Below are 27,791 nucleotides of genomic sequence, written 5' to 3'. Positions count from 1 at the left end.
AGAATTACTTTTCCAATCCGTTTTTCTAACAGTTTAACACCCCCCCCCCCCCCCCCCCCCCCCCCAAAAAAAAAAAAAGAAAAAATTATCACCATCGCAAGAAAGGTTTCTATGTGCAAAGCTTATTTTCCCATACCATCCCCACTAAACTTCTTTACATGGTAAAAGGCATTTGTTCATATTTTCCAGGTTAAAATAAAGTTTCAGATCCTTACATGCATTTTTAGGTAAAAAGTACCAACCGATTTACATCACAAAGCATTCAAACTTGGGGAAAAGAAATAACAGAATGGAAATGCCAGCCAAACTTTAGTTACAAACTGGTTTATTTACTTGGACAGCAGAAGTGAAAAGAAACTCAATTTGAAATATTGAACACCTTAAATATAGTGAGCGATCCTTGTAAAGTTACAATAGTGGATATTGCTGAACTAATAGATACTCTGATCAGCCAACACTTCCAATTTTTTTTTTTAATGACGTGGAACCCCATCAAGGCAGTGCCTTATGGACCCACCCTTAGAGAGTAAAACCCCGGATACACAACCCTATCTCTGCCGGAACTGTGCATCGGGTAATCCAGGGGAGGTCCTAGTGCAGAATTGAACTCACGATGTACAAGTCTACGGCACATCCAAGCCCACCCTTTGACCACTAGGCTACACGCTGCAATATTTTATCAAATGAACAAGACACAAAAGCAAGCTAAAACAGGGAATTCATTTTCATTTACAACGTATACAATTATCAAATCTGTGGGAATACTTGGGCATAGCTTAGTGAAGAGAGGGCTTTCACAGGGGGCTAACAGTATGTTACAGTTAAGGGAAAGAAGGGAAAGGAAATGTTAAGGATTAAAGACTGCATAAGACAACCAAAGACACTACAAAAATGCTCTTTAATGGAACAAACGATCGTGACCTAGGAACCACCAGTTTCGCTTGGTAGGCCAAGAATGCTCGGCTCACTATGTGCTATATGTAAGAAAAGCCAATCTTAGCCAAATCTTCCTGCCCCCCGCTGGTTTGAAATGAAATGGTCTCCTAAAGAATTGGAGCTAAGAGGGAAAAATTGAGAAGATATGGAGATCACACTTCTTAGAGGTGCTACAAATCCTTATTTCTCCTTATACCCGTTGGGATACCATAACATACTGGTGATCCCCCAATCAGGAAGGGGAGTGTGCAAGCTTCACGGGCCTGAGACATGAATGATCCAATCTTTGGTCTATGGTCACAGAAGTCCTTAAACGAACTTGTTTCGCAAGTTTCAGGTGACTTCTTCCTTCGGGCTTTCCTCTTTCCATTACCTTTATTGCCCCTTATGGTCATGGCCTCAAATTCTTCCGCTACTAAATTGCACTGGGCACAACCCAAAGGACTGGATCTTTCTCTCAACCAAGCATCAAGCATGGCCTTTCCAAATCGGTCAATATCCTTGTCTGTCACTTCCCATAGATTGGCAACAATGACAGGAGAACCAGCTAGCAGATAGGATAGTGGAGTACCTTGTGGAATGTAACACCCATTCAGTGTCAAAGAACCACTACTGCATCCCATCAGGAGAGTAGCAGCACAGTTTTCGAGTTTTTGAATCTCATGCCTGGGAATGTACTGTGCTCCTGTAACACCATAGATAATTAAAATTCAACATAACTGAAGGGAAAATTTATAAATCAAATTAAGAGTGACATAAGGAATGAAATGGATAAACATGTATGAACTCAAAGTGATTAATATGTTTAATCGAGTGTACCGCTTCCATGGCCAAAATAAATAAAGAGATCATGGCTTTTCAAGGCTACAACCAATTCTTCAGCTGTCGGTGCAGATCCAGCCTTCCCCTGTGGTGGTAATTTACATGAGAAACAAACAAATTATGCAATGTATTTAATTTCATATATAGCTTGATGAGGAATACCTTCCAATGTTCTCAAAAACTGATTCTATTGCACTGCCCAAAGACGGGATGTATGAGCAGAAGTATAAATGCATGTATGCATATATGTACAGATGTAAAAAAAATGCTAGTACATTTGTAACTGTTATGTATGTATGAATGTATGCTGTGTGAAGAGCACAATGCCATACAAAGTACAACTATATTATTTATTCTAATAATCTTTCATTTTCTTTTATGACCAAAGAAGCAACCAGGAAATTACCTTCAAGTTTTGATCTCTAAACCAGTTCTCAAATTCAACTTGTGTGCTACTGAGATCACCACTGGGATTCAACAGGTAAAATGCATCCAAGGGATCTATCAGAGGAAAGCTAGCAACAATCTTCCCAACTTGCTCTTGATGGTGATGGCTTCTATCAAGTGCTACAGAGATACTGCCAACAGAAGGCATGCGATAAACCTCCTGGTTTCTTAATATTGGTAAATTTTCCCATGGAAGCATCTGTTAAAGTCAATTAAATTGTTTAAAAACAAAGGGTACAAAAATAAAGGATAAATCATCCCTTCATTCCCAAAAGGGTACAATAAAAAAAACAGAGAAGGTCCAGAAATGCATTGAGTGCTTAGTTTTCCTAGGCAAGCAAAGGAAAGACATCCCTAAAACAACAAATTTCACTTACAAATACATGTCAAAGACCACAGATGAAGAAATCATGAGTAATCAATTAGGGCATTTTCATTCTGGGCAAACACTCTGTAGAGAAGACATGTACGAGTATGCAATATAGCTTAGGAATTTTAAGACCCCAAAACCATATATTCAATTACTTAACTTACTGCCCAGGAAAAAAATAAATTTTTCAGGTCACTAGGTTGACTAAAGTTAATTCCAAAATCCTTTAGGTGGAAAAATCAAACACAAGACTTTTCAATATTAACTTCTGGCTCGGCAAAACTATGACGAAAAATGTAAAATCAAAGACACACCTGCACCTCACAGTCCAACACTAGAATTATTGGCTCTCTATTTACAGAGTCTTCCCCTTCAAGCTCGCTCATTGCTTCCAGTATTAGTTGGAAGGCCAACTCAGACTGTTTGTCGGCTCCATAGAATGCATTAGACGATGCCCCGCACTTTGCTTCATCAAAACATCCTACTCTACCAACATAACAACCTCCCCTTAAGCATAGCTGTGAAATACATGCTTCTCGTTCAAAGTCATACTTGGAGCCTCCAAGAATAACCTTAAGAAGACTCTCATTTACGTCCAGTTTGCACTTAGATTTTAGATCACACATCAGTTTCTTATGTACCAAGTCCAGGAGCTTACGGTTAGACCATTCTCCCAAAAGCACATATTTCCAGGGACCCAACCATGAATCTTCTAAGTTCCTGGTGAAAGACATCAAGCAAGTACCAACCATTATAACATTTCTCAAAATTGAATACCCAAAGCTAGGTTAAAATTATGAAATGCAGTGAAATTTTTTCTCAAAGGCCATTAATAGAAGAGCGTAACTTAAAAATTATTTATTACCTAAACTAAAATCTATCAATTAGAGAAGAAAAATGGGAACAATGTCCAACTACGTTTGCCTATTCCTAAATCACTAATGTGTCCATACAAGTCCAAACAGAGTAAGAAGCTTACATATATAAACGAGGAATTCAAATATAAAAGAGAGTGGTAACTACCTCAGAAATTTACCAAGACGACAGTCAAGCTTCTTTCTCCACATCCACCATAATGTCCTATTCCTTTTTGTATCTTCTAAAGGAAACTTCGAAGATGATAAGTAATTCTCCTCCAATATCCGCTTAAACACAGGAGCTACATTATCAACCGCAGTGGAACCCCAGGGACAGTGCCAATGTTTATCCACATCCTTGCTCTTCCAAAGCTTACCACTATCAGAGTTAGCATCATCGTCTGAGGCTTCTGCTACAATTTTGCAGATTATTTACAATGTTAACTAACAAGTACTAGTATTGTGTGAGATGCTGTGAATTTGGATTGCTCTGTTAAGCAAAATACCTTCTATAACAGGATCCACTGGCAGAAGTAAAACAACAGGTTGACTCTTAGAGTTCATGCGCGACACTAGCATCCATGCATGGACATATGTAGGATAAAGCAGCAAATCCTTTAGTAGACTAGCATAAGCACCTCCAAGCAAACTTATACAAACCACTGTAATGTCAGGAAGGCCCACAAAGAATTTTGTTACAAATTCTTCAAGATCTTGAATAGAGTCAGGTGCAAGCCTGCAGCAGGAAAAACAGACTGATTCAGTTAGAGAGTGTGATTTGATGTTTCACTCTGTAAAAGCAGCAGCTATAACCTGAGCTGGTTGCTTGTTTCTTCACTGCAAGTTGAGCCAGGAACATATGAGCCCTGAAAATAGCACTTAATAAACTATGAAACAGTATCGGCTAATTATACACAGAAGAAACAGAAAGCAGCTATTGAAAAGAATAATTGCAAAATAGGTATGCTAATCTGCAGGGCAAAACATGTGTTGTAGTCTTGTAGATAACAATATTCCTCTTACAACTAGTTAACAAACAAATGTAACATGTACAATGGGGTATGGACAGCAAATTTTCAAATGATTGTTCATTTCCTAAGCGAGCAAGAAATTTCCTGCAGAGGAAAAGAAATTAAAACTATTTACCGCTGCTGTCAGAACAGACAGTAGCAGGGAGGAAGGGCAACTATACAACTTCAGTTAAATGATTGAAGACCTTGGAACTCAATTGGAACAATATGTATTCCATTGGAATAGATTTTCCAGATTCTGAATTTCTTTCATATATTTGTCCAACATAGGCAAAATAAAAACAAGTCTTTCAAATGTAAACTTGTGATGCATATTTCTATGAACCTAGATTTTAGTATTCAACTATCTCATAAATAGTAAAAAAGAAAATCCCAATTAAATTTTCTGCAAACATCCTCAAAGATGCAATTGACAGCTATATTGTAATTTATAGAACATTTGCCTCAAGTTTCTTGAACATATAATTTGAGAATGTTTGATGTGGAAGTGAAAACTGCACTAACCATAAAGTAATAGTCACAAAGAGCCAAAAAAAAAAAAAAAGCTAAGGAAAAGAAATGAAACAAGTAAAAAATTCCTTCAATCTCCATATCTTTTAAGCGAAAATTTTATCTATTAAATCATGCATAGAGTGACCACATATGCGACCTTAAAGTCTACTACACATATCTCATCTGCTATCTAAATAGATAACACAATTTTTTCTCTTCTTCCTTTCTGTTTTTTCAATTATATAGATCAAGAGGTATAAACTTTGCATGCATATTTAAGGAGGTATAGCCTAAAGCTGTAAGCAACAGTTTATTATCTGAAAATACTTGGAAAAGGTAGGGAAAAAAAAACTAACCTGCACTAAATAGATAATACAAATAGGTAAAATGATGAGCACATAAAATCAAATAAAGGGGACGATTCACACAACTTGGCATGCATGACAACATGTTTGTGATCCACAATATCAAGTAGTTGGTCCAAGAAGTGCACCAGTTGGTTAGGGAAACAAGTAAGCTTGTGACATACCTCAGCCTCCACAAGTTGGACTTTGCATCTCCCAGTCATATTTGAAAAGAACTGATAACTTAGATGAGTGCCAAGTGAAGCTTGATGAAAATATGAAGCCCAATGATTTTCAGAGAGTGCTTTGCAGGAAGAGAATAACGGAAAAAGCTCAGTTGAGGCAGAAAGTACATATACGGTAGCAAGTAATTGAGAAACCTGTTATATCAAAAAAAAGTAAATGGCTAATCATCTTCATGATTACAGGAAAGGAAGTCAACTTCAGAGCATAAGTGCATTTAAAAGTCAAAATAGTAGGAAGCCTGTAAATTGCAACACATGGAAGCTAAGTAAAAAAGGAAGTCAATTTGAGGAGAACATAAGAGCGTTCAAAAGTCAAAAATAGTAGGAAGATGCTTGAAATTGCAACACATTGAAGCCAAGGTAAAAATGGATCCAACTTGAGCAGATTCATAATAATTCAAGTCCAATGCAGTATGTTTTGCACAGAACCGGATCTACACTATATCAAACTTGAACCTGTAAGCAGAAGTCCAAATCAGTTTCACTCACAAGGACACAAGTCTCCATATCCCCATATCTGACTCACGAAATCCATACTACGCAAAAAGTCATATAGCAATCCATTCCAATCTAAAACCCATTTTTGTATATGAATTAATGAGGGAAATTTAGATAGAAATATATCATTGTTATGAGGACCTATTTAAATCCACGAATGGGAATTAGACACAAACCCATTCATCTTAGATAGTAAACAAACCATAACTAAAATTCCTTAAACTTTATATTAGGTTCCAAATCCAAAATAGACAAATATGGACCTGATGAATCTGTGTCAACAAATCCATTCGAATCCCCAATAAATCTTCAAGCACCTTTTTCAACATTCGAGCTTTCTTGGTAAATATCAGTGGTCAAAAGATCATAAATCTGGAAGAAGTTTTCACATCAATTGAAAAGCTACCAATATATCTTTAAGCAAAGTCAGATTATCCAAAACTATCTTGTCACCCTATGTTTCGTTGTCACTTTTTATATTGAGACTTGATTTTCTGGTTCCCAACATTACTTGTGACAAGTGTGGGTGTAAACTGTTGAAATCACTCGTGATAATATCACAAAAACAATAATGACCTAATAACTTTTATTTAACAAATAAAATATTGGGAGTTGGAACAAAATAAGTATGAAATCATTGTTACGGTTGCCAACCTCGTTAAAAAAGAAAACCAGACATTAAACTAAATAAGTCTTGTGGTTTCCACAGCATGAAATGGCCTCCACCCCTTTTTCTAACAAATTAACCAGATTTTTGTCTTGACTACAATGATGAGATTAGGGTCCTTCAAAAATAATTTAGAGAAACATGAGTGGAACAAAAAACCGCAACTCTATTTGTGCTTTAAGAAAAAAAGGGAAAAAAACACAGGATTGACAACAACAACAAAAATACACCAGTTTAGAAGCAAATGGACAGACCATCTCCTGGGGAATGTGTTATTATGCAAGAGAAACTGATACTCAGACTAAATATATATATCAGTTAAAAGGATCTACTAAAGGGAGACAGTATACCTCTAGAAATTCAAGTGCACCAGAACAAGTTTCCATCAAGCAATGGCCAAACATTTAAAACCATTAAATATATCTAGGATGACAGCAAAAGCAATAAGACAAAAAGGCATAAAAAAATCAAGATAAAGAAAATTTAGACAAAATTTGACCTTCTGAAGAAGTATGGGAACCTCACGGCAGAGAACAAAGGCCAGCTTTAACCAAGACACTAATTTTGGCAAATGAATGTTAAATAGATTGCAGCAAGTTGTCCTGGTGACAAAACAAACAAAAAGAAGGCCAAAGAAGTCAGTCATCAAAAGTTAATGGCAATAAAGCAACTATTACTGCTATTATTCATATACAAAATACATTTATTTAAAAAAGGTACATACATGCTTATGATGTGGTAGACAAGCATGCAGCCCTGAGTGAAGAGAGAGTAATCTCTCAAACCTACCAACTAGGAGAATACTGTGTGTGCACACACAACATATGAGTATAATACAAGAAAGAAAACAATCTCCTTTCAACAAAAATTTTCACTTAGATACCACTTCTCCAAGGAGGATATTAAAAAAAGAAAAAGAAAAAAACTTTCTTGTCCTTTGTAAATCTAAAAGAACATTGCTTATTCAGTATGCATGATGGCCCTCCTTAAAAGAGAAGATGATTAAGATAATATAACCTAGAAATGTCATGTCCCTGAATCAGAAATAGTCAGAAAATGTTAAATCTCATAAAAACTCATGAATGCAAGGTCATGACCATTCCTATGAATGAATAATATGTTAGCATCAACATATCTTATTAGAATCTGCCATATCTCTATCTTCATACCATTGTTCATTGTTTAAAATTCTTCGTGTGAAATAAGGGATGTTGGAAACACAAATTAAACTTGTATACATAAGAATAAAATGCAAATCACACACACAAGTACCTACAGTTACACAGATACCTGGTATCCTTGGAATGGTAATTCTTTAAAGAAAACCAGCATATATTGTAAAGTATTACTGCACGCTCAACAGTGAATGCATCTCCCACAATCTCCTTCCCAATATAATCAAGCAAGGATGTGAGAGGAACAGAAGGGCAAGTATGACCAAATGGGTTTCTGCTAACTAGGACCGATATGCTTTGGAACAAAACTTTATGTGTTTCATGAATCTGACCACGATTCCCAAAGCACTTTCCTGAAAATGAAATAGTTACAATAAGCACATAAAAAGAAGCAATAAAGGAAACTAAAGTCCATAGATAATGGATACTTCTAATTGGTTGTCACTTGCAAGAATGAATTAAAAGAAACAAAAGCTTATCGCGTCATCAAATACACCACCATGCAAATCCCAACTGGTTCTGGTTTTCTGGTTGATAGAGCTTGGAGCTGTTTTCTGGTATTGGTTTCAGTAGTTTTCAAGCACATAGCCTTCTTTTCATGAATGGAGAAACAGGGGTTCTAAGAAGTGACATAGGTTGATTGCTGCCACTTTGGCTACAATGCAGGCTCTAACTCTTAATCTCAAAACCCAGTTCCAGTTGCATTGGCTGAAATGTACGTCAAAGAAGCGTTTTTACTAATGTACACAAACTATTTGATGCAGCCATGGTTGTACTAAATTCCCACCACCTAATCAATGTCATCCATCACCTCTCTCACCTAAGCACCAAAAATGCTACCTCTATGAAATTCAAACCCCATGAGCATTATAAAGAGTGAAAGAGAGTTTAAAAGAGAAAATGAGATTGAAAAATGCAGAAGTTAAGAGAAACTCAAGGATCTAGTGATGGGCTTTGGAGGTAGTGCAATGGCGCCATGTCCTGTGTGCACATGAGGTGTTTGTTTCAGGAGGTGTTTTGGCACTATAGATTCAATGTCTTTATGTGAACCCATTTCATATGATGGGGTTTGCCGGTGTATTGGGCACTGCTCTGCTATGCGCTATTCATGGTGCCACCGTAAAACATACTTTATTTGAAGATGGTGATGGCGCAAGTGCGTTCCGTGCTTAACTATGAAGTAAATAGGAATGCACAATAAATCACCAATTTATTTATTTATTTATTTTTAATCTTTTGGCGGGCACACGGGGGGTGGTGTTGATAGATAGAGATAATACCTAACATCATTGCCTGAAAATGACCATAAAGAATATTTCAAAAGTACTTGTAACAAAAACAACAACAAAATGCAAAAGGCATTGAGTAACTTGATTTAAGGTATAAGCATGGCACATGTTTGCTTTATAGGATACGAGTACAATAAGGGCCAATTCACGAAAAGTGTTTGGGTATGAGAGTTAGCACGTGGATAAACAGAGTAAAAATTACTCATACCTATTCCGGTGAGTAGCCTTAGTAAAAGTCGTCGCCGAACAACCTCCCACTTCATATGTACAAAATTATTCACTAACCCAGATTCCATAACTGCCATCGCAAGACATTGCCAACACCTCATGTCGGAAATGCATTTTACTTCACAGCCAAAAGCAACTGTACAACTTTTTGTTTCTACAAGTAACTCCCCCTGACAAAGCAAGTCAGGGCAATCAAACACATCATGCCCTTTCAAATATCCCAAAGGGCCAACTTGTGACTCACCAGAAGGGCCAACTTGTGACTCACCAGATGTGCTCATACTTTGGTTCTGAGTAGAACGATATCTGGAACGAGTTAACCTTGAATTATTCTCAGGAATTTTCTCCTTTAGAAAGGGTTTTGGAGCTTTCTTTCTAGATGTTTTGGCTTCGGTCTTGACTTTTGGCAGCTCCCTTGTGGATTTCCTAGGATCTTGTTCAGTTGCCACAAAACAAGCAGAATGATTGCTGGCACCACATTCAGCATCTTTCACAACAGTTTTCTTAAGCATCATACTTTCAGCGTTTGCTTTTTCAGGAAAACTAACACAGTTTTTCCACACAGAAAGATTTAGCTTGTCAAGGGCCAATTTGTACAGATTTTCAGCATGAGACAATCTCTCTACAGAAATATCTGCTGTAGTGCTATCAAAATTACTTCGTGATAAATCACCAAGATGCTGATCAACAGTTGCTTCCAGCATCAATCTGCACTTTATGCAAGAAAAATTCATGCTGGTATCCATCAAAATTTCCTTGGCACTATGAAGTTCCTTCTCTGCCATTTCCCAAAGCCGTTTCTTACGGTATAGTTTTCCTGACAAAATTTAGAACATATTCAGCAAATCAGCTCAGTACCATATCTCTTCTTAACCAAGTAAAGCATGAAGAATCAGTATTCATAAGAACAAAGACTACAATAAGTAAGATTTAATACCTAAAACACAGGAGAAAGCAACTATAAACAGTGGCAAGCTCTGTAAACAAGAGATGTTTTTTCCCCAAATTAAAAAAGTTTCAGCCTCAGCCCCATTTCCAATTATTTCATGAATAATTCCAACCTGCATGTATATGATCATAACAACAATCCAAAATGTTAGTAACAAAAAGGGACCACCATGCTGTTGAATTTGTGGATCCAAATGATTGAGAGAAGGCAAAGTCAAACCTGAAGAGTGCTTTCAAGATAACATTGAAGTACATTCCACGGACTAAGATAACAGCCTTCCCAGTCCCATGGAATAGAATCAGAGGACCAAATTTCGGTAGCAACTGATCTGCAAATTTGGAGATTCTTCAGGCCATATGTAAGCTTCTGAATGACATCCCCGGTTTCATTGTACCTTTCAGTCTGCTGCTCAACAGAGTACATAAATTTCTCTTGAAAAAGTTTAGTACGCAATCGATGAGCTTCTTTTGCATATGAAAGAGCCTGAAGAATAAGAAAAACCATTACAAAACAAAAGTTTACAATGGGATACAAGACACAAGTACATGAATAGATGAAGCAAAGCATAACCCACTAAAAGTGTGCAGCATCAAGTAACTCAAAAGCAGTCTGGTGGCTTTCAAAAACTTTGAAGAATTCTAGTCAATGACCAAATGGCATCACCTCCCCCATAAATAAGAGTTGGAGGGTGAGGTCACCGGTCAATCTCGTAGTGTGCCTAATTTGTATTTACCCAAAAAAAAAAAAAAAAAGATGGATGCTATGAGCAGGAGCCTACCAAATGAACACCACACTTTTCATCAACACATTGTTGTTGCCAAACTTCCTATCATGTATATTTTGAACATTGCCACTTAAAACTCCACTAGTGGAGTCCCATCTAACTCCTTTTATGATTTATGATCACACCCTATTCTAATCTTTTTCATCACTGTTTAATGTTGGGTCAATTAGCCAAAATTAAAAATAAGTCCTAGTACATTGAGTAACACCTTGTTCCGTGTTATATTATCATTAAATGTAATCCCAAAGCTTCAAAAGCTTGAACTCGATTAATATATTCTGATAAAATTTTAACTTCAACTGGTGAAGATAAAGAGTCTAAAAAATCAACGATGCCATATTGCTCTCACGCTACATGACTGGCACATTTTACCTTCATGTTTAGGGTTTCTTTGTCAAATTATTCACTTGTTTTCTTCCATTAATTTCAATTATTTAAACGTTTACATGGTCTTTTGTTCGCTGTATTTCTTTTACATGAGTTTGAAGATGTGGGTCTTAAACTCTTCTGCATTCTCATCTTTTTTAAATTTTAATATTTATCATTACTTATATATAATAGCATAATCTTCTTTGTCATGACTAAAATCTTAAATCTCAAGTCAATCCTACAATTCAATTCTGTCACTCCCATTTCATCCTAGTTAAAATTCTGATTTTAACAATCTTACTTAAAATCTGTATTCATCAATATTATGATGTATCAACAGCAGCACAAGCCAAGGAATTCAGAATCTTGACATCCAACTGGAAAATATTAAGTGCCAATTGTATAACAACTTTCCCAAAGTTAATGCACAATAACATTGCAAGATTGAGTGACTTAAAAGATTGACCCAAGGTAACATAAGAAACAAAAGCAAATTGAACGCAAGTTACCTCAATTAACCTCCCGTTTGAAATTAGTCTATCACACAAATCGTAGTAGAGATATCCAGCAAGAAACACAGAACGACTGGGTACAGGAACCTATAAGAAGAGTGAAAGATATAAGATGATTATCTTATATTAGTTAGGGGTTGAAAACCAATGGAGGTTACTTCAGAGGTTCTTACACTTGAAATGAGTTCAAATGCAGCCTCTTTAACTTCATCAACTGTGATATCTGATCTAAAAGAGCTCTCATGATTGCAAGAGCTGTGAGGATTCGAAAATAAAAATGAAAAACTCTGTTGGAAGCCAACTATCAATGGCTGGGACCCCTTCAGGCTGCGTATCCAGAAATCAACAGACTTAGAAAATTCACCACAATGATCTGATAAGTTGATGATGAATGCCTCATTTACAGGTGAAATGCAAAGCGCATGAGTAGTCCTTCTACATTCCCACAGCACGGCCAACCAATTCTCCTGGGGAAGACTCTTCCATCTGAAGAATCTAGTCATCAGCCTATATATGTCATGGTGAAAATCCACGCAACCCTGGGAATATAGAAGAAAAGAAAGCAATGTTGTATATGAACTGAAATTATGTCAAAAATGGCAGTAATATGCTGTAGCGCAGAACCTACAGACCTAATACAATCAAGAAACAAACCTTCATTGATAACAAATCAATAATATTATACAGTAGTAGCATTGTATTTTCGGGCACCATAGAGCACGGGTCATCTGCAGAGCAATGATCTGGAATAGAAATGCTCAACCATAGATTGAGGGCAGCATTTATATCTTGGAATATTTGCTGCTTGTAACAAAAACCAAGGAAAAATTTAGTAAAGAAAAATAATTGCTATTTTCACTTTCATAAAAAGATAAACTAAACATGCAAAGCTTTAAATCATTAATTACTCAATTCTGGAGACTAGCCTTTTAAGCATTAACACCTTTGAGTTTGGTTCAGCTTCCTGGATACATAGTGCACGTAAGCAATATGTCACAGCTAATTGATGACAAGTTGAGATTCCACGGCTACATGTTTCACCATACACCTCATTCTGTTTAAGTAAATATTTCATGCCAATCAAAAACCCAACTCCAAAAAGAACAAATGATTTACTACTAAGTGTTTGATCAATGATAAAGCTACAGCATAAACAGAGATTAAAAAAAAAACTTACAATTGTAGATATGGAATCCGACAGACACTGAATACAGTCCTTCAAACCTTCAAGTCCACAGACCCTTAATGCTCTTCCCTTTCTCACTAATATTCTTGATTTTTGTAAACAACTATCAGGCGTAATATACACATCTTTCAGGAGGATACCTATAATTTTCATTTGCATTTGCTGACAAAATGCTGGGTACAGAGCATCCATTTCCTCATATGCAAACAGTTCCTAAACAGAAATCATGAATGAAATGTAGAGAAAATAGCTATGAGCCACATCCATAAATGTTTAAAGAAGGATCGTAATAACAAACCCCTATAGAAAGGAAAATTTGAAAAAGAGGCCTGACCTGCTCTAAGATTATGCCAATTGTCCTCTTTGACACTTTCACAGAAGATGACAGCAAACAGTACAAGGTTCGAGAACTATCCCCCTCATCCACATTCTTATGGCGTTTACATTCCATCTGGATATCAAATACTAATGAGGCAAAAGAAGCAAAAAATAATTTACAGTTACAACATTTGAAAGCTCTCAGAACTTACCTTTACCCACTGCTTCACCAAAGGTACAGGACCTGGCAGCCTTTCAAAGACCTTTCCAGCAACACACCAATCTTCAAGGCACTCTGCAACTGTCTTTTTCACCTTATGACTGTCACATTGATGGAGAACATCCAAAAGAAAAGCACTTCTTGTGGATGCATCATTGACAAATTCTACAATAGCATCTTCTGAAAGATCACCAACTAACTCCTCGGATTTCTGTACAAAAATCTGGCAAAGACGTTTTACACAAGTCCATGATACCCTACAACATAGTTTCAATGCCTTTGAAGCCTGCAAACGTGACATCCATCAATAACTCATGCAAACAAAAGCTTTCAAGTCAATAGTATTGACAACACAAGAATGCTAATTGTAAGAAGATGTCAGGAATGGGAACAAAAAAGAACCTATCAAGAGCTATCTACTTCTCCTGATGCTCATACAGCCTTGTGAGCCCTTCATGTTTGGTATCAATAGATTTGGTTCAGCAGTCATTTTCCATCATCTGCTATCTAATGCAGTTAAATAAAGCCTCAACATTACCCATAGAAGGCTTATAGCTGACTTCAAACAAAAGCAATCAAATTTTTTTGGTACTAAAGAAATCAAGTACTCAATTGTCTAAGACTCATCTATTCCACACCAAAATACTGATCAAAGTGTTTATCTAAATGTTTTAATATCCAACTTTCATAAGGTAAATAGCACTTTCCTACGCTAAACTATAAGGTCATTTCCAGTGTCTCCCTAAACTTCGAATTTGAGCAATCAACCCCATGAATTAGGTGACTAGTTGCAATATCCCCAACTATTGAAATTTCTCTAATCTCCTTCATATTTAACCTTCATTTCTACATTCTTACATAGAAGAAGAAAAAAAAAGCACATAAACATGTGATAATGTCATGAGCATGTGATTTAATTTTGTTTCTTGAAAAGTATAGCGGAAATTACAGAAATTTTGTGCTAAGGTGATGCTACAACCGCCCTATACTTTAGGAGAGTTTTGGGTTGGTGCATTTCATGTAACGGGGTTGTATGGTCCTGGAATATGGGTGTCCAATCCTTATGGATTAACCGGAAGGGTACAATCTGTAAATCCAGCGTGGGGCTTGAAAATATTTTATCCCCAAGGCATTTTTGAAATTGTAATGCCAAAGGCTGAAGTCTTAACAGTAATGAGAAAGTAACGATGCCAGCTTGGTAATGCAAGTATTTTCAGTCATGTATCAGATAGATAGATTTATGTATTTTCTGAAACTTGTAACTAATTTGAGACATTATTTCTTAAATGATATATGAATCTAACAGATTACAGATAAGCTCTCTACGGTCTGTACATACTGTTTTAAATAGTAATCTTTGGCTAGTTCAACACCCTACCCTGGCTGCATACAAGCAATACATTAGCAATAGCAATGTAGGGTAACGAAAGTGAAATAATGAAACATACTTTTTGGAGAAACTTCACTTAACCCCCATGAACTTCCATCATTTTTGCAATTACCCCCCCAAAGTTCAAAAAACTTCCAATTTAGTGTATCAAACTTCTAATTTTTTACAATGTCACCCCTCCGTTAGTTTTTTTCCGCTAAATCCTATCACAATTCCCAAAATTCCCATTTTTTTATAAAAAAAAATTGCAAAGATTCAAGCGTGGGTATTTTGCAAATTCCGGTAAATTATGCCCAAGCCTGAATCTTTGCAAATTTTTTTCTTTTTTTTAAAAGAGAGAGAGAGATAGAGGGAGGGAGGTAATTTGATAATTTTGACACCTCTATTAGGATTTAATAGAAAAACCTAACGAATGAGTGACATTGCAGAAAATTGGAAGTTCGATACAGTAAATTGAGAGTTTTTTAACTTTTATGGATAATTGCAAAAATAAATGAAGTTCAAGGAGGTTAAGTGAAGTTTTCCCTTACTTTTTTCTCCTTGACCAAAAGAGCGACAGCCAATCCACCTAGTATGGTAACTCCCTTCACTGCCTTTGGAAATATCTCACATTTGAAACAAAAACACCCTCACGTAATGGAAGCAAATAACCTATTAAAACCAATATGATGTTTCCATCCACAAAATCACAATGCAACTCTAAACTAAAAATGTTCAAACTTGGAACAATTGTATGGAAAGAGCCAGGTACTAAAACAAGATACTAAAAGAGTAAACATTAAAAGATCGTATAAAGATAAAAATAAAAATAAAATTACCTCTTTTACTTGCTTATTTCGGTACAAAAAAACACCAATATTGTGAAAAGAAGCAAATAGGTGTTTTAGCCCTTGAGGTTGAATCCATTCAGTGGTAATAATGTGCTTAATTAAATGCACGCTCCTCTGAAAAAAGAAAGGTGAAACCAGTTAGCATAAATGAAACACATAATAAAATTGCACCCTGCAACAATTTAAGAGAATCAAGAATGAATCAGCTAATGAAATGTAGTGCTTAGACCATTAAAATATAACATAATAAGCTAACCTTCATGTTAAGCTTTGTTCTGATGGAGAGGGTGAAAGAAGCAACAGCTACACTAAGTACCGCTTTGCTATTTTCATCAAATCCATCTCTCTCACTTTCATATGTACAACTGCTCCCATGAAGAAACAAAATCAGAGAAGCCTTATTGCTAATTTGATTGCTGTACTAAACCATGAGAGACAAAAATAGAAAAGAAAAGATTCCAAAATTAAGTATCCACTAAGTTTCATTTCTCTGAAACTTTGCCTGATAATATTCTTAAAGCTTCTTGCTACTACTCTCTAGAATTGACCCTTTCAAAGGCCCCTTTTGTTGATATGTAACAGTTAAACAGATGTAAAGAAAAGGAAAAATCTAGAGAAAATATCTAAAAATGTTGATGTGGACAGAAGCTCTGATAGCAAATCTGATGTAGAAGAATCTGGGCAACTTGTTTTAAGGTTTAGGACAAGTTATGGCTAGGATTTGGTGGGAAAAAGCTGGGAAATATTAGGGAATATGGAGTTTTTAATGGTATAATAGAAAGGTAGGATTTGGAGATGAAATAAAAAGGAAAACTTAGTGTTTGGGTGGCTGTTTCTGGGCTGTGAACAGTAACTCGAAAATTGTATTTGGACCTTTTCTTGAGATTTTTGGGAGCTATTTGATGCAGTGCAACCTGCCTCTGATACCAACTGATGCAACGCAGGTGTAGTGAATCGCAAAACTAAATAACACACAATTCACAACTCTTCCTGAAACCAAGAATTAAATCAATGAATTGAGGTAAGATAGAGGAAAACTCAACCTTTGATTATTTCTTAATGAAAACTGACAGAAAACAAACATAAATTGAGGCCAAGGCCGTCATTATAAGGTTTATATAGAAAACACAGCCGTAACTCTACTAAAACACGTAATTAAAACGCCCAATCGCGATCTCGTTCAAACGAGACTGCTAACTCGTTCGGACGTCTCGTTTGAACGAGAATCGCAATGAAACTGCTACGAATATTCTAGGTCAGATGCGCTTCACCTGGCCTTCCAACCGAATGTCTTGGACTTAGTACTCATTATGAAGAGAAATCTCTCAACACCCTAAATACATTCAGGTGAATTGGTCAAACATATAGCATGGCATTCAAGCAACGAAAGTGAGAAAAAAAAAAAGAAAAAAAAAAAACATAAACAAAGTAATAGGAATCTACAATTAACGTACCTTTGACAAGAAAGAAAAATATCAGCGAACTGATGGAATATATCCTGGATTACACAGAGTCTATTGGTAACAAAAGCATCTTCATTTTCACTAACAAGCTGTTTCCTTTCTGAATTTACTAATTCAGCTAGTGGCTGGCACAAGAATCTCAATGCGTTTAAGTAAAACAGCAGATAAGCTTTTCTATTCTTCTCTGTGCAGGCCTCATACCCGGAACTCAACTGTGAACAAATCTGACCAACAGAATCTGTATATTTAACACTAGATATCACACAATTCTCTTTGCAGCCAATATGAAAGCAACAACCAAAAGAACCCAGCTGAGCAGCTAAATTCTGCAGTATATTCCCATCATCACATAAAATTCTAACTGCAGACTCATACTTAGCGCCTCCAAAGGATGTAAGATCACCACCTCTGAACTTCACATTGCAATTGATAAGATGCAAGCCAGCGGCATACACCCTCAGTATCATATCAAAGGGTGGTCTAACCTGCCAAACAATTTCAATTGCTGTTACAATGTCAGACATTCAAATAACACCACAAATGAGAAGTGCATATTAACAGATCATGTAAACAAGATACCTGATGGGAATCACCTGCTAATTTGTTTAGATGTGTTGCCATTGTAATGCATAAGTTTGCACTTGTGGTTCGACATTTATTGGCACAATAAGAGACAAGTTCAACATACTCTTTTCCAGTATTTTCCATTTCAAACTGAGAAAAAAAGTATATAATATATAAATATAAGATCGCATGACACTCGAAAAACTTCAAAGTAATTTTCTCCAACAAATAAATGTTCAAACTAGCAAGCAGACAGCATAATCTCCAAACGTAAAGCACTGCTTAACAGGCTCAGAGCCAGTAAGTCACTGCAGTTTCTGATATTACTAAATACAAGTAGGAAAATTTCCCACAAAGATAAACCAGAAACTCAAGTTTTTGGACTTGGGTTGGCTGAGAAGAAATAACTTAAAGAGTACTAAACACTTACAAGATCCATATGATATTAAAGAGGAAAAAAAAATGATAACACATAATGATTGTAATACGCACTTGTCAATTATAGCAGAAAATAAAGAAAAGGGGCATGCATAATTACGGGTAAAGTCTTGTTCAAAGTGTTTAGAATCTTGGTGCTCATCACTCTTTGTATTGATCCTTGCCATTAGGAAGGAAAAGAAACATATTTCATATTTAAAAATGTACTATCAAGCTTGTACTCCATAATGCTGGTCATGATGACTGCTTTGAAGTCAACCCCATTAGTACAAGAGAACCATATCTCTAAGCATAAAATGGATCAATTTCAAGTTATACCAGGTGTAACTCTATGTTAATGTTATATCACTAAAAAACTTTTACATAGATTAATATTTTGACAATCCCATTGTTAGATACCTATTTTGTATGTATTAAACATCCACTCCAAATTTCAAATTACAATCCAATCTATAAACTCATAAATTTTGCATACTTTCTACTTGCAGAAAAATAAAATTTAAACAGTCTATAGGTAGATAGTTCTTACTTTAACTATCTCGACATTTGACAAGCACAGAAGATAGCACATAATATAACTTTTGATTTATTAAAATGATCATCCAATGAAAATTATTCAATGGTGTAACATTACAAGAGTTATGCAAGGTATAACTTGAACCTCAACCAAAGATGATAATTACCATACAATATTCTGAGACATTTCATAAAATTACATTATAAGAAAGCAAAAACTAGAAAATTGGTGTATAGCAGAAGGCCCCCTCCCCTTGGGGCCAATTACTTAATAGGAAGGGAGGGGGGAAAGGCAAAAGCAATGATACCGTGTTTCAAAAATTGAAGACAACATGGAAGGCAAGCATAAAAGTTGAGCAGAAACATAATCAAAACATACTTTAGAAAGAGGCAAACTCTTAGGAAATAAGAATGTTGTTAACATGTAGCCAAAGGAGGCTCTATCAAACCTAAACAAAAGTAGTTAGTAATAAGATGTCTAACCATATGAAAACAGTTGAAGTCCATACAAGAGAGAAAAATAAAATAAAAAATTCTAACTGGCATGGCAAGGACTACATCAGTGATTTGCAAAAGGCACAAAAAACTATAAACCAGGAAAATGGTGTAATAACTTGCAACTCATACACAAAAAACATAATCAAGACTCTATTGAGCTTACATGAGTTGAATACTAACCAATTTTCATTTAAAACACATGAACAAGATAAGCAAGTGATCATCTTACTTGTGCTTTACACAGTAACATATAGTTCTCGATATCACATATCATATTATAAAATGGGGAAAGTACATTTACCCCTCTGAAGTATTCACCCATTTGCGTTTTGGCGTCCGGTATTCAAAAATCGGCGATAGAGCCCCCCCCCCCCCCCCCCCCCCCCCAATATATCCAACTTTGGCAAATAGTACCTTCCGTCCATGTTGTCTGTCTCTTTGGACGAAAACGAGGTCACGTGCAACTAAGGCCCTGAAGTACCACTTTTGCCCCCCCTCCATTCAACCCCCGTGCGTGCCTTAGAAAGGAGGATTATGTCATTGGTGCTTAGTTTGTGGCGATGCTGCTTCAAAGCCTATTTTGATGGAACTGGAAGGTTATGAGGTGGCAGGGAAGGGGAAGGACATGGGGTTGAAGAGCTATACCCACATAGTTGAAGACTCCCTACGAAAGAGCTGGAATTGAACTTTTTGGAAAGGATAGATGGGACGGGACCAGATAGATTGTTGTAAGAAATGTTGAAAGAACTAAGGTTTGCTAGGATGGCAAGTGAAGCCGGAATTTCTCCGGTGAAATTGTTCCCAAACAAATCAATTTGGTTAATGCCTGAGATATTCCCGATCGTCGCTGGGATTTGGCCTCTGAATTGATTATTCTTTACTGAGTACGGAAAGGTTTTGTAACCTGTCCACTGTTTCTGGGATCTGGTTTTCAAGGTGATTGCTCTCAAGATTCAGTGAAACAATGGAGTTGAGGTTGGAAAAGCTAGCAGGAAAACTTCCATTGATAGCATTATATGATAAATCTAGCCGTTGCAGCCTTTTGAGGCTCCCAAGTTCACTGGGTATGGTCCCGGCAAGCTGGTTATGGCTAAGAGAAATCTCTCCAAGCCAACCCATCTTGCTCAGAGCAACTGGAATAGTTCCAGAAATAAGATTATGACCAAGAGTCAAGGATGATAAGTATTGTTTCCTTTTGCACCCCAGGTGTTTGGAATAGAACCAGAGATGTTGTTATGCTGGAGAGCAAAGATGGTCAGAGAAGGGGACTGAGTGAGAGGGAGTTTCTAAGGCACGAACGAGGGTTGAATGGAGGAGGGGCAAAAGTGGTACTTCAGAGCCTTAAAATGTCACGCGCAACGCACGTTGCGTCGTTTCCGTCCAAAGAGACGGACAACATGGACGGAAGGTACTATCTGCCAAAAGTTGGATATATTGGGGGAGTGTATCGCCCATTTTTGAACATTGGACGCTAAAACACAAATGGGTGCATACTTTAAGGGGTAAAGTGTACTTTCCCCTTATAAAATATTATCAAGGAAGATAAACCTTCTAGCCAAATTTTTTACAGTAAACATAGATAGAGGTGAAATTGACAACAGAAGTCTTATTTGAATCAAATTCCTAATTCCTCAAACCTCCTTCATATATAATCTTTATCAGTATTACCTTGCATTCTTGGGAAATGGAATCCAACACACATATTAATATGTCAATGATGAGCGACGATCTATTCTCTTGTAGGGAGAATAAAGATGAACATATCCGCCGGGCATACTGCATGTTAAATGATGGTTAAGAAACACATAAAGATACGCATAATACATATGACCAAAAATCAGATACAGGTCACCTTGTAAATTTGATCTTTCAATGATGACTTTGCATGCTCAGTCAAAGTAGCATAGCAGAATGCACATACTAGATTCCCATCAAAACATGCTAGTTCCCCTAGTAAAAATAAAGAACATCTCCCCAGATACGTCACAAGCGCCCTGTGCAACTTCTCACATGCATTTGCATCTAATACCCTAACACATTCAAATTTAAATCAGCAAATCAATAAACCATTCATCTTGGTCCAAATAACCAAACTACATAGTTTTATTCCACAAAATAAAGCAAATCTCAGCACTTAACGGTCCAACAACAACCTAGAACCAGAACCTTAGAAACCATTCAAGGATAGAGGCACAATCTGAAAAACACAATCTGTGCTTCTAATAAGCATAACAAAAAGCCAAAAACAATGCCGTAGAGCATTAAATTTATTCTTTGCCGGGTTACTAGGAGAAGTAGGATAAAATTGCAACAAAATTCAAGTCCTAATCTTTCAAGTTATGGTGTTTCACTTCCTAACTATAAAAGAAACTTAGCTCAACGAATAGTTGGTAATGCTAGCCACATTATAGTTAAAATTGATGTATTTTTTTCAAAAGTCCCAAGCAACTGAAAATGTAGACCTCCAAACTTCAATTTCCTTTCCTTTTTCCCACATTTTCTCGGCAACCAAACACATAGTAATATCACAAACAATCAAAACTCACGAACCTGAACCACGGGTGAACCTCCTCTACCAAACCAAGCACCCTCCCATACACCCCACCATCCTTACTCTGTCCCACCGCCGCGCACTTCACCAGCGTCACAACGACCTCTACAACCAGCGACCCGAACTCCTTATCATCGCCTCCGTTCTCCACATCCGGAACGTGCTTCCCCTCCGATTTCAACGATTTCTTTACCCCGCAATCGATCCCCTTGAAGCTCTCCAAAACCCTAAACCCCTCTGCCTCGGCATCGCCATACCACCCCCACGCCTCCATGCAATGCACCATCCGGACCCTCTGGACCTGTACGGAATATGGCTTGCATGAGAGCTGGGACGACACTGTCTCCAAGCAATCCAGGCAGAGTCGATAGATGTCGAAAAGCTCGTGGGCGAATTGGTCATTCAATTTCTGAGGATCGGAGAGGCGCTTAGGGAGGATAGATAGGGTACGGTTGAGGAAGGGGAGGAATTTCTTGGCGAGCGGCCGGATTAGGGAGTTGTCGTTGGATCTTTTGGGTTTATTGGGGTTCCTGAGATCTGAGAAGGGGTGTAGGTAGTCGGAGAGCAGGTGATAGATGCCTGCGGACTCCGAGGATTCGAGCTTCGAAATAAGAGAGGATTCGGCGGCTGAGGCCATGGCAGTAATGAGAGAGAGGGGGGGGGGGGGGGGGGGTGTGGGGTGTCGAAATGAAAAGTTGAGGAAGGATGCGCTTTTAAAGGGCGGGAGGAGAGCCCGCTAAGGAATTTGATTTTAAGCATTTGCAGTGAAATCGTCAATTTCTGCTAAAATTTTGACGAAAAATACCACTTTTGCTATTTTAGCTATCTTGTTTTCAAAAGCTCTAAATATTAAATTCTTTAAATATTCTCTACTTTAAAATAAATACTATTTTTTTCTTCTTTCTCTTCTTTCCTTCTTTCTCTAATCTGATTCATCTTCCTTCTTCACTCATCGCTCTCCACACCAAGAGACAATGAGATAGTGAACGAGAGAGAGAGAGAGATTGAGATCGAGGGAGAGAGCACACCGGGAGAGATCAGACCCGAGAGATCGGGAGATAGAACCGGAGAAGATCCGACCGTCCAGAGGCACCGATTTCCGGTGGGTTCCATGGATTGTCACCGGAGGAGCAGGAGGCATGACAATCGGTGGCCTATGGAGTGATTTCCGGCGAAATCGCTTTGCAACCCGTGACCAATCGGAGCCCATTTTCTAGGAGATCTGAAACTTGAGAGACCCAGTCCGATCGTGGAGGACCCGTAGCAATCCAGCGAACCCAGAGACCTACGTCCATGGGTCGTCGGCCATAACCCATCTCCGGTGGACGTGAGGTGATTTTCCGGTGAAAATCTTGGCGATTCCAGTGGGTTTCCAGTGAGTTAAGAGATGACTTTTGGTGAATTTTTCTATGATTGAACATAAATTTCTTAATGTAATTTCTTGTGTTTTTTATTTGGATTATTATTGATTAATGGGTTTTAATGAACCGTGTATATTTTTGGTGTTGATCTCCCTGTTCCGGCCAATCGTGTTTCTTGTGTATTTGCTGTGATATTTCTGGTTATGTCTCCCCTGTGATTTCCGGTTGTGTGTCTCCCCTGTGATATTTTTGGTGTTGATCTTCTACTCATCAACAACCTTCCTCGCGAAAATGGAAAATAACAATAGACGATCGACTTTGCCCTCGTCTCATTAGACGAGGGTTTATGACAATCACCAATTTTCCTGTAGAGGCGACGAGCTCGTTGGAGACGAGATTTTGAGCAAAATCGTATGATTTTGGTGATTTCGTTTGTTTGACGACTTCACTACGAATGCTCTAAGGCATGTAAGAAATTTTCAACAAATTGGTTTGTTAAGAAATTTTTTATAACCTAGGTATAGAAATGATATGTGTATTTTAAGCATGTAAAAAGTATATTTTTTTTGTATTAATTCTATTAAAAAGCATGTGAGAAGTATATACTATTAAAATAACATATGATTCTTATATGTCAAGAGACACATGTCAATCTTAAATATAATTTGTATGAAATTTTTTACAAATTGATTTGTAAGAAATTTTGCTATTCACACGTATGGAAGCAGATAGCAAAATATGAGTAGAAGATGTAGATGTCCGCATGGACCGCATGAATTACGAGAAAAATTTTAACCCCTAACTCTAGACAGGCGGATACTATATTTGCCATCCGCATATATGCGAGTTTTAAATACGAGTATCCATATATATAAAAAATAATTTTGTCTTACAAAACAATGTCCTTTCGGTATATGAGTACTTGTATTGACTGATGTTTACAATTCACTCTGTACTTTCATAATATAATTTACAATGGCTTTTATTTTCATAAATTTGATTAAGCCCATCTAAAAGAACTCATTGAAAAAAAAAAAAAAAACTTAAAAAAAAAACAACAGAAAGCTAAACATTAAGTCAATAGTAAAAATAGCTCGAAAGGAAAAAAAAAAAAAAAAAAAATGCAGAGCAGATGTCACAAAAATAATTAGTACAAAAGGCCCGCATGCCCATGTGCTGTTATGGGCAGAATAAGGGTATCGTCCGCCATATAAGAGCACTAGTAGCAGCTTTCCAACCATTTTCCCTATATTTAGGGAACAAAACCACTTTTTGTTTCCCTAAAAAAAAACACCCCACAATAGATTCCCTTAATTTTCCCTATAACAATTAAATATTATTTTTTACTCTTATTTTATTATTTTTTCTCTTTCCTACTTTTATTTTTTTATCAATTTATTTTCTTCTCCCACTCGTCTTCTCTCTCTTGCTCACCCGTCTTCTCCGGCTGATCAACCGAAAATCACCCTCTGCTTCGTCGGAAATCGCCTCACTTGGGTTCACCGGTGGCGACCCATCAACGATCGGCTCCTCTGGGTTCGCGGGTTCCGGCGATCTCCCTCTCCGTCTGCATCTCTCCCTCCTGGGTTCATTCTCTCAAACTCCCGATCTCTCTCTCTCTCATCTCTTGGATTTTCTCACGGTCTCTCTCTTTCGTCTAACCCTCTGTTCGCCGGAAATCGCCTCACTTGGGTTCACCGGTGGCGACCCATCAACGATCGGCTCCTCTGGGTTCGCAGGTTCCGGCGATCTCCCTCTCCGTCTGCATCTCTCCCTCCTGGATTCATTCTCTCAAACTCCCGATCTCTCTCTCTCTCTCTCATCTCTTGGATTTTCTCACGGTCTCTCTCTTTCGTCTAACCCTTTGTTCTTCTTGAAGAAAATAGAAAGGAAACACAAAAGAAGAGAAGGAGATGAAGGAGGCGAAGGGATGCCGGATGCGACGAAGTGATGAAGCCAGCCGTGAAGTAGAGAGAGTCAGAGAGACGAATTTTTTTTCAATAAAAAAAGTGATTGGGAAGCTACAGTGCTACCCAATGTATTGGGAAGCTATAGTGCTACCCAATGTATTGGGAAGCTACAGTGCTACCCAATGTATTGGGTAGCACTGTAGCTACCCAACCAAAACATGTAAATATGGGGTGTCTATTGTGGGGCAGTTTTTGTGAGTTTTGGTGAAATTTTCCCTATATTTAGGGAATGGAACCAATATAGGGAGACTGCTACTAGTGCTCTAATGCGGTTTACACCCTAGTGTTGGGAGCGGCTCACCCTTTGTTTACTTTCCATTCCCTCTGATTTGTGGCTAAAACCTTGCCATCTCATATAAATGAAAATTCAAGGGTCCAAATATAATAAAGAGCACTATAATTCAACAAAATTGACCAATATAATCGTGGTCGTTAGCACCATTGTCCTTGTACCAAACGCTACTAGAACCACGTGTGCCGACTATCATAAACTCCTTTACTTAAGGCACAAAGCCCACATGTCCTGAGGTGGGTCTTATAAGTAGATATATATAACTTTATTTCTCAAACTATTTGAACTTAAATGAAATTCGAACAGCCTAATTTTATGATATTCTCTTATTCCCTCCATTGGACTATTGAACTGTATGACTATTTCTATATAGGGGCATAGGTTTTTTTTTTTTTTTTTTTAATATATGGTTGAGATTGTGCAAGAAATAACAGGAGGAAAGAAACAAACCAACACAAACAAAACATAGAGAAAACAACACAATACAGGGAAACAACCTAAAAAACGCAATACATGGAAATGAGCACTTAAACAAATACCATAAACAAAATAGAAGTCCAAAGATCCATAGCCTAAGTAGTCACCAAGGGGAATCTTTTTCACTGTCTAATGGGAGATGTATAAGGGGAAACATGATGTTAGGAATGTTATGAGAAGTTATAGTTGTAGTGGCCCATAATGGCATGGTGCAATGTTGTGAGCATGAATATTGGCGCTTCTATTAATCTCATATGCCAACCAGTTGCAGATGGTGCTAAGGAAACCAAGAATGTAAAAAATTATAGGGGCAATTATCCAATACATGGTAAGGCGACTAATGACCGAACATAACAAAGAGAGTCTCTTTTATAGCATGAATGGGTTAATTTAATTAATGTAATTAATACTTTAATATTATTCTTGACATGTAAGCTAAAATTGTAGTCAGGCTCAACACCTAAAATATTTAATTTAATTAAATGTTCAATTAGGTTCACAGGATGAACGAGTGTAGCATGAACAAATAGTGTAAACAAAAGTAATTTTGATGGTACCAAGAGGGGATCAGGGAGGAGGCTTCGGGTAAAGGGAGTTGCAAGCTTTAAGGTGGACCATGCTTGTTAGTGATAGTTTCCGAACGATGACGTGTCAAGCTTTGATTGGGTCTTCGAAATGAGGAATGTAAGAATATGCAAAACAATAAAGGCTTGCAGGGGTTGGCCGGCAATGCCTCATCCGATGGCTAAGTCAGTAAGGACTTTATGAGGGAGAATAAATGAAGTGGCAAAATAATAATAAATGTTAATATATTACCTATATTATTTGTTTATATATACATATGGATGTGTTTTTCTCATGCTTACCACCCTAGCCTCTTAAGTTGTCCGCATTAATTGTTGCCGCATGCAAGTAGTCTTGAGGTCGGCGATGGGATGCGCCAAAGGGTCCCCAGAATGGACCATGGGAGACACTTTGCCGTCCGTTGTTAAACCTAGTTTGTGTTGTATATATAACGTTTTGTTATGTTTTAGTGTTTTCTCTTATTTTCAGGTCTTAGTTGAAATCTAATTCAAAATACTTGAATTAGACCTGAAAATACATCAAGGGTATTTTAGTCATTTCCAGAGTTCGAAACTGATCCTGAGAAAATGGAAAATTGTCCAAGGCAATTCGATCGATCGATTATTTGTACAGCAATAATTCGATCGATTGACTATTCGATCGATCGACATAATTTAGATCGATCGAAATCGTGTCTTCCAGAAAGTTCAGATATTCTCAGATCTTTGTATTGTTTGTGCGATCCAAATTTAAAGTTGGATTTTGTGGACAGAAATGAACGTCGACCAGCTCTGTTTGTGCGGCTAGGATTCACTCTTTATGATCTTTTGTAAATCCAATTCTCTATATATATGAGATTAGGGTTATAGGTTAGATCATGCATCTTTTGAGATTTCGGATTTGCTCAGATGTATCACTTTAATTCTTTGCGTTTTTAGTTTCCTTTAGTGCACGATTTCTGGGCTTTATTCCAGAGAGCTTGTCCCCTTTCCTTAATTTCAAGTTCTAGTTTAGCTTGTTCTTCATTTTCTTTCTTTCTTGTAATCCGATTTTCTTTAAGTTTAATATAGTTGTTTTTAATTCGTTTCTTTACTGCTTTCCTTTAAATTCATGCTTAACTTAGATTCAATTCATGTCT

At 37.1% G+C, this 27,791-nt stretch overlaps 1 protein-coding gene across 2 annotated transcripts; it reads right to left on the bottom strand.

Annotated features, from left to right (window-relative positions):
• Positions 1-245: 245 nt before the first annotated feature.
• Positions 246-22,639, bottom strand: LOC133872904 (separase). Of its 2 annotated transcripts, none has more exons than XM_062310554.1 (27): positions 21,989-22,639; positions 21,291-21,468; positions 21,107-21,214; positions 18,002-18,136; positions 17,414-17,907; positions 16,216-16,324; positions 15,948-16,073; positions 13,732-14,025; positions 13,536-13,652; positions 13,193-13,414; positions 12,959-13,069; positions 12,670-12,816; positions 12,189-12,554; positions 12,013-12,102; positions 10,570-10,833; positions 10,339-10,462; positions 9,382-10,218; positions 8,000-8,237; positions 7,209-7,311; positions 5,485-5,679; positions 4,246-4,298; positions 3,939-4,168; positions 3,599-3,845; positions 2,890-3,295; positions 2,165-2,404; positions 1,756-1,843; positions 246-1,621 (listed from the first exon to the last, which is right to left on the bottom strand). In XM_062310554.1, exons 1-27 carry the CDS (start codon positions 22,624-22,626, stop codon positions 1,107-1,109), a joined length of 6,675 nt encoding a protein of 2,224 aa, XP_062166538.1. In that variant the 5' UTR covers positions 22,627-22,639; the 3' UTR covers positions 246-1,106. The 2 variants fall into 2 exon arrangements, with proteins under 2 accessions (XP_062166538.1, XP_062166539.1); XM_062310555.1 differs by having other exon boundaries at positions 3,599-3,842.
• Between the last annotated feature and the right edge of the window lie 5,152 nt (positions 22,640-27,791).

This window comes from Alnus glutinosa, chromosome 7 (assembly GCF_958979055.1).
Source record: "Alnus glutinosa chromosome 7, dhAlnGlut1.1, whole genome shotgun sequence".
Lineage (NCBI taxonomy): Eukaryota > Viridiplantae > Streptophyta > Magnoliopsida > Fagales > Betulaceae > Alnus > Alnus glutinosa.
The sequence above is the reverse complement of the archived record's forward strand: the minus strand, read 5'-3'. Positions and strand labels throughout refer to the sequence as shown.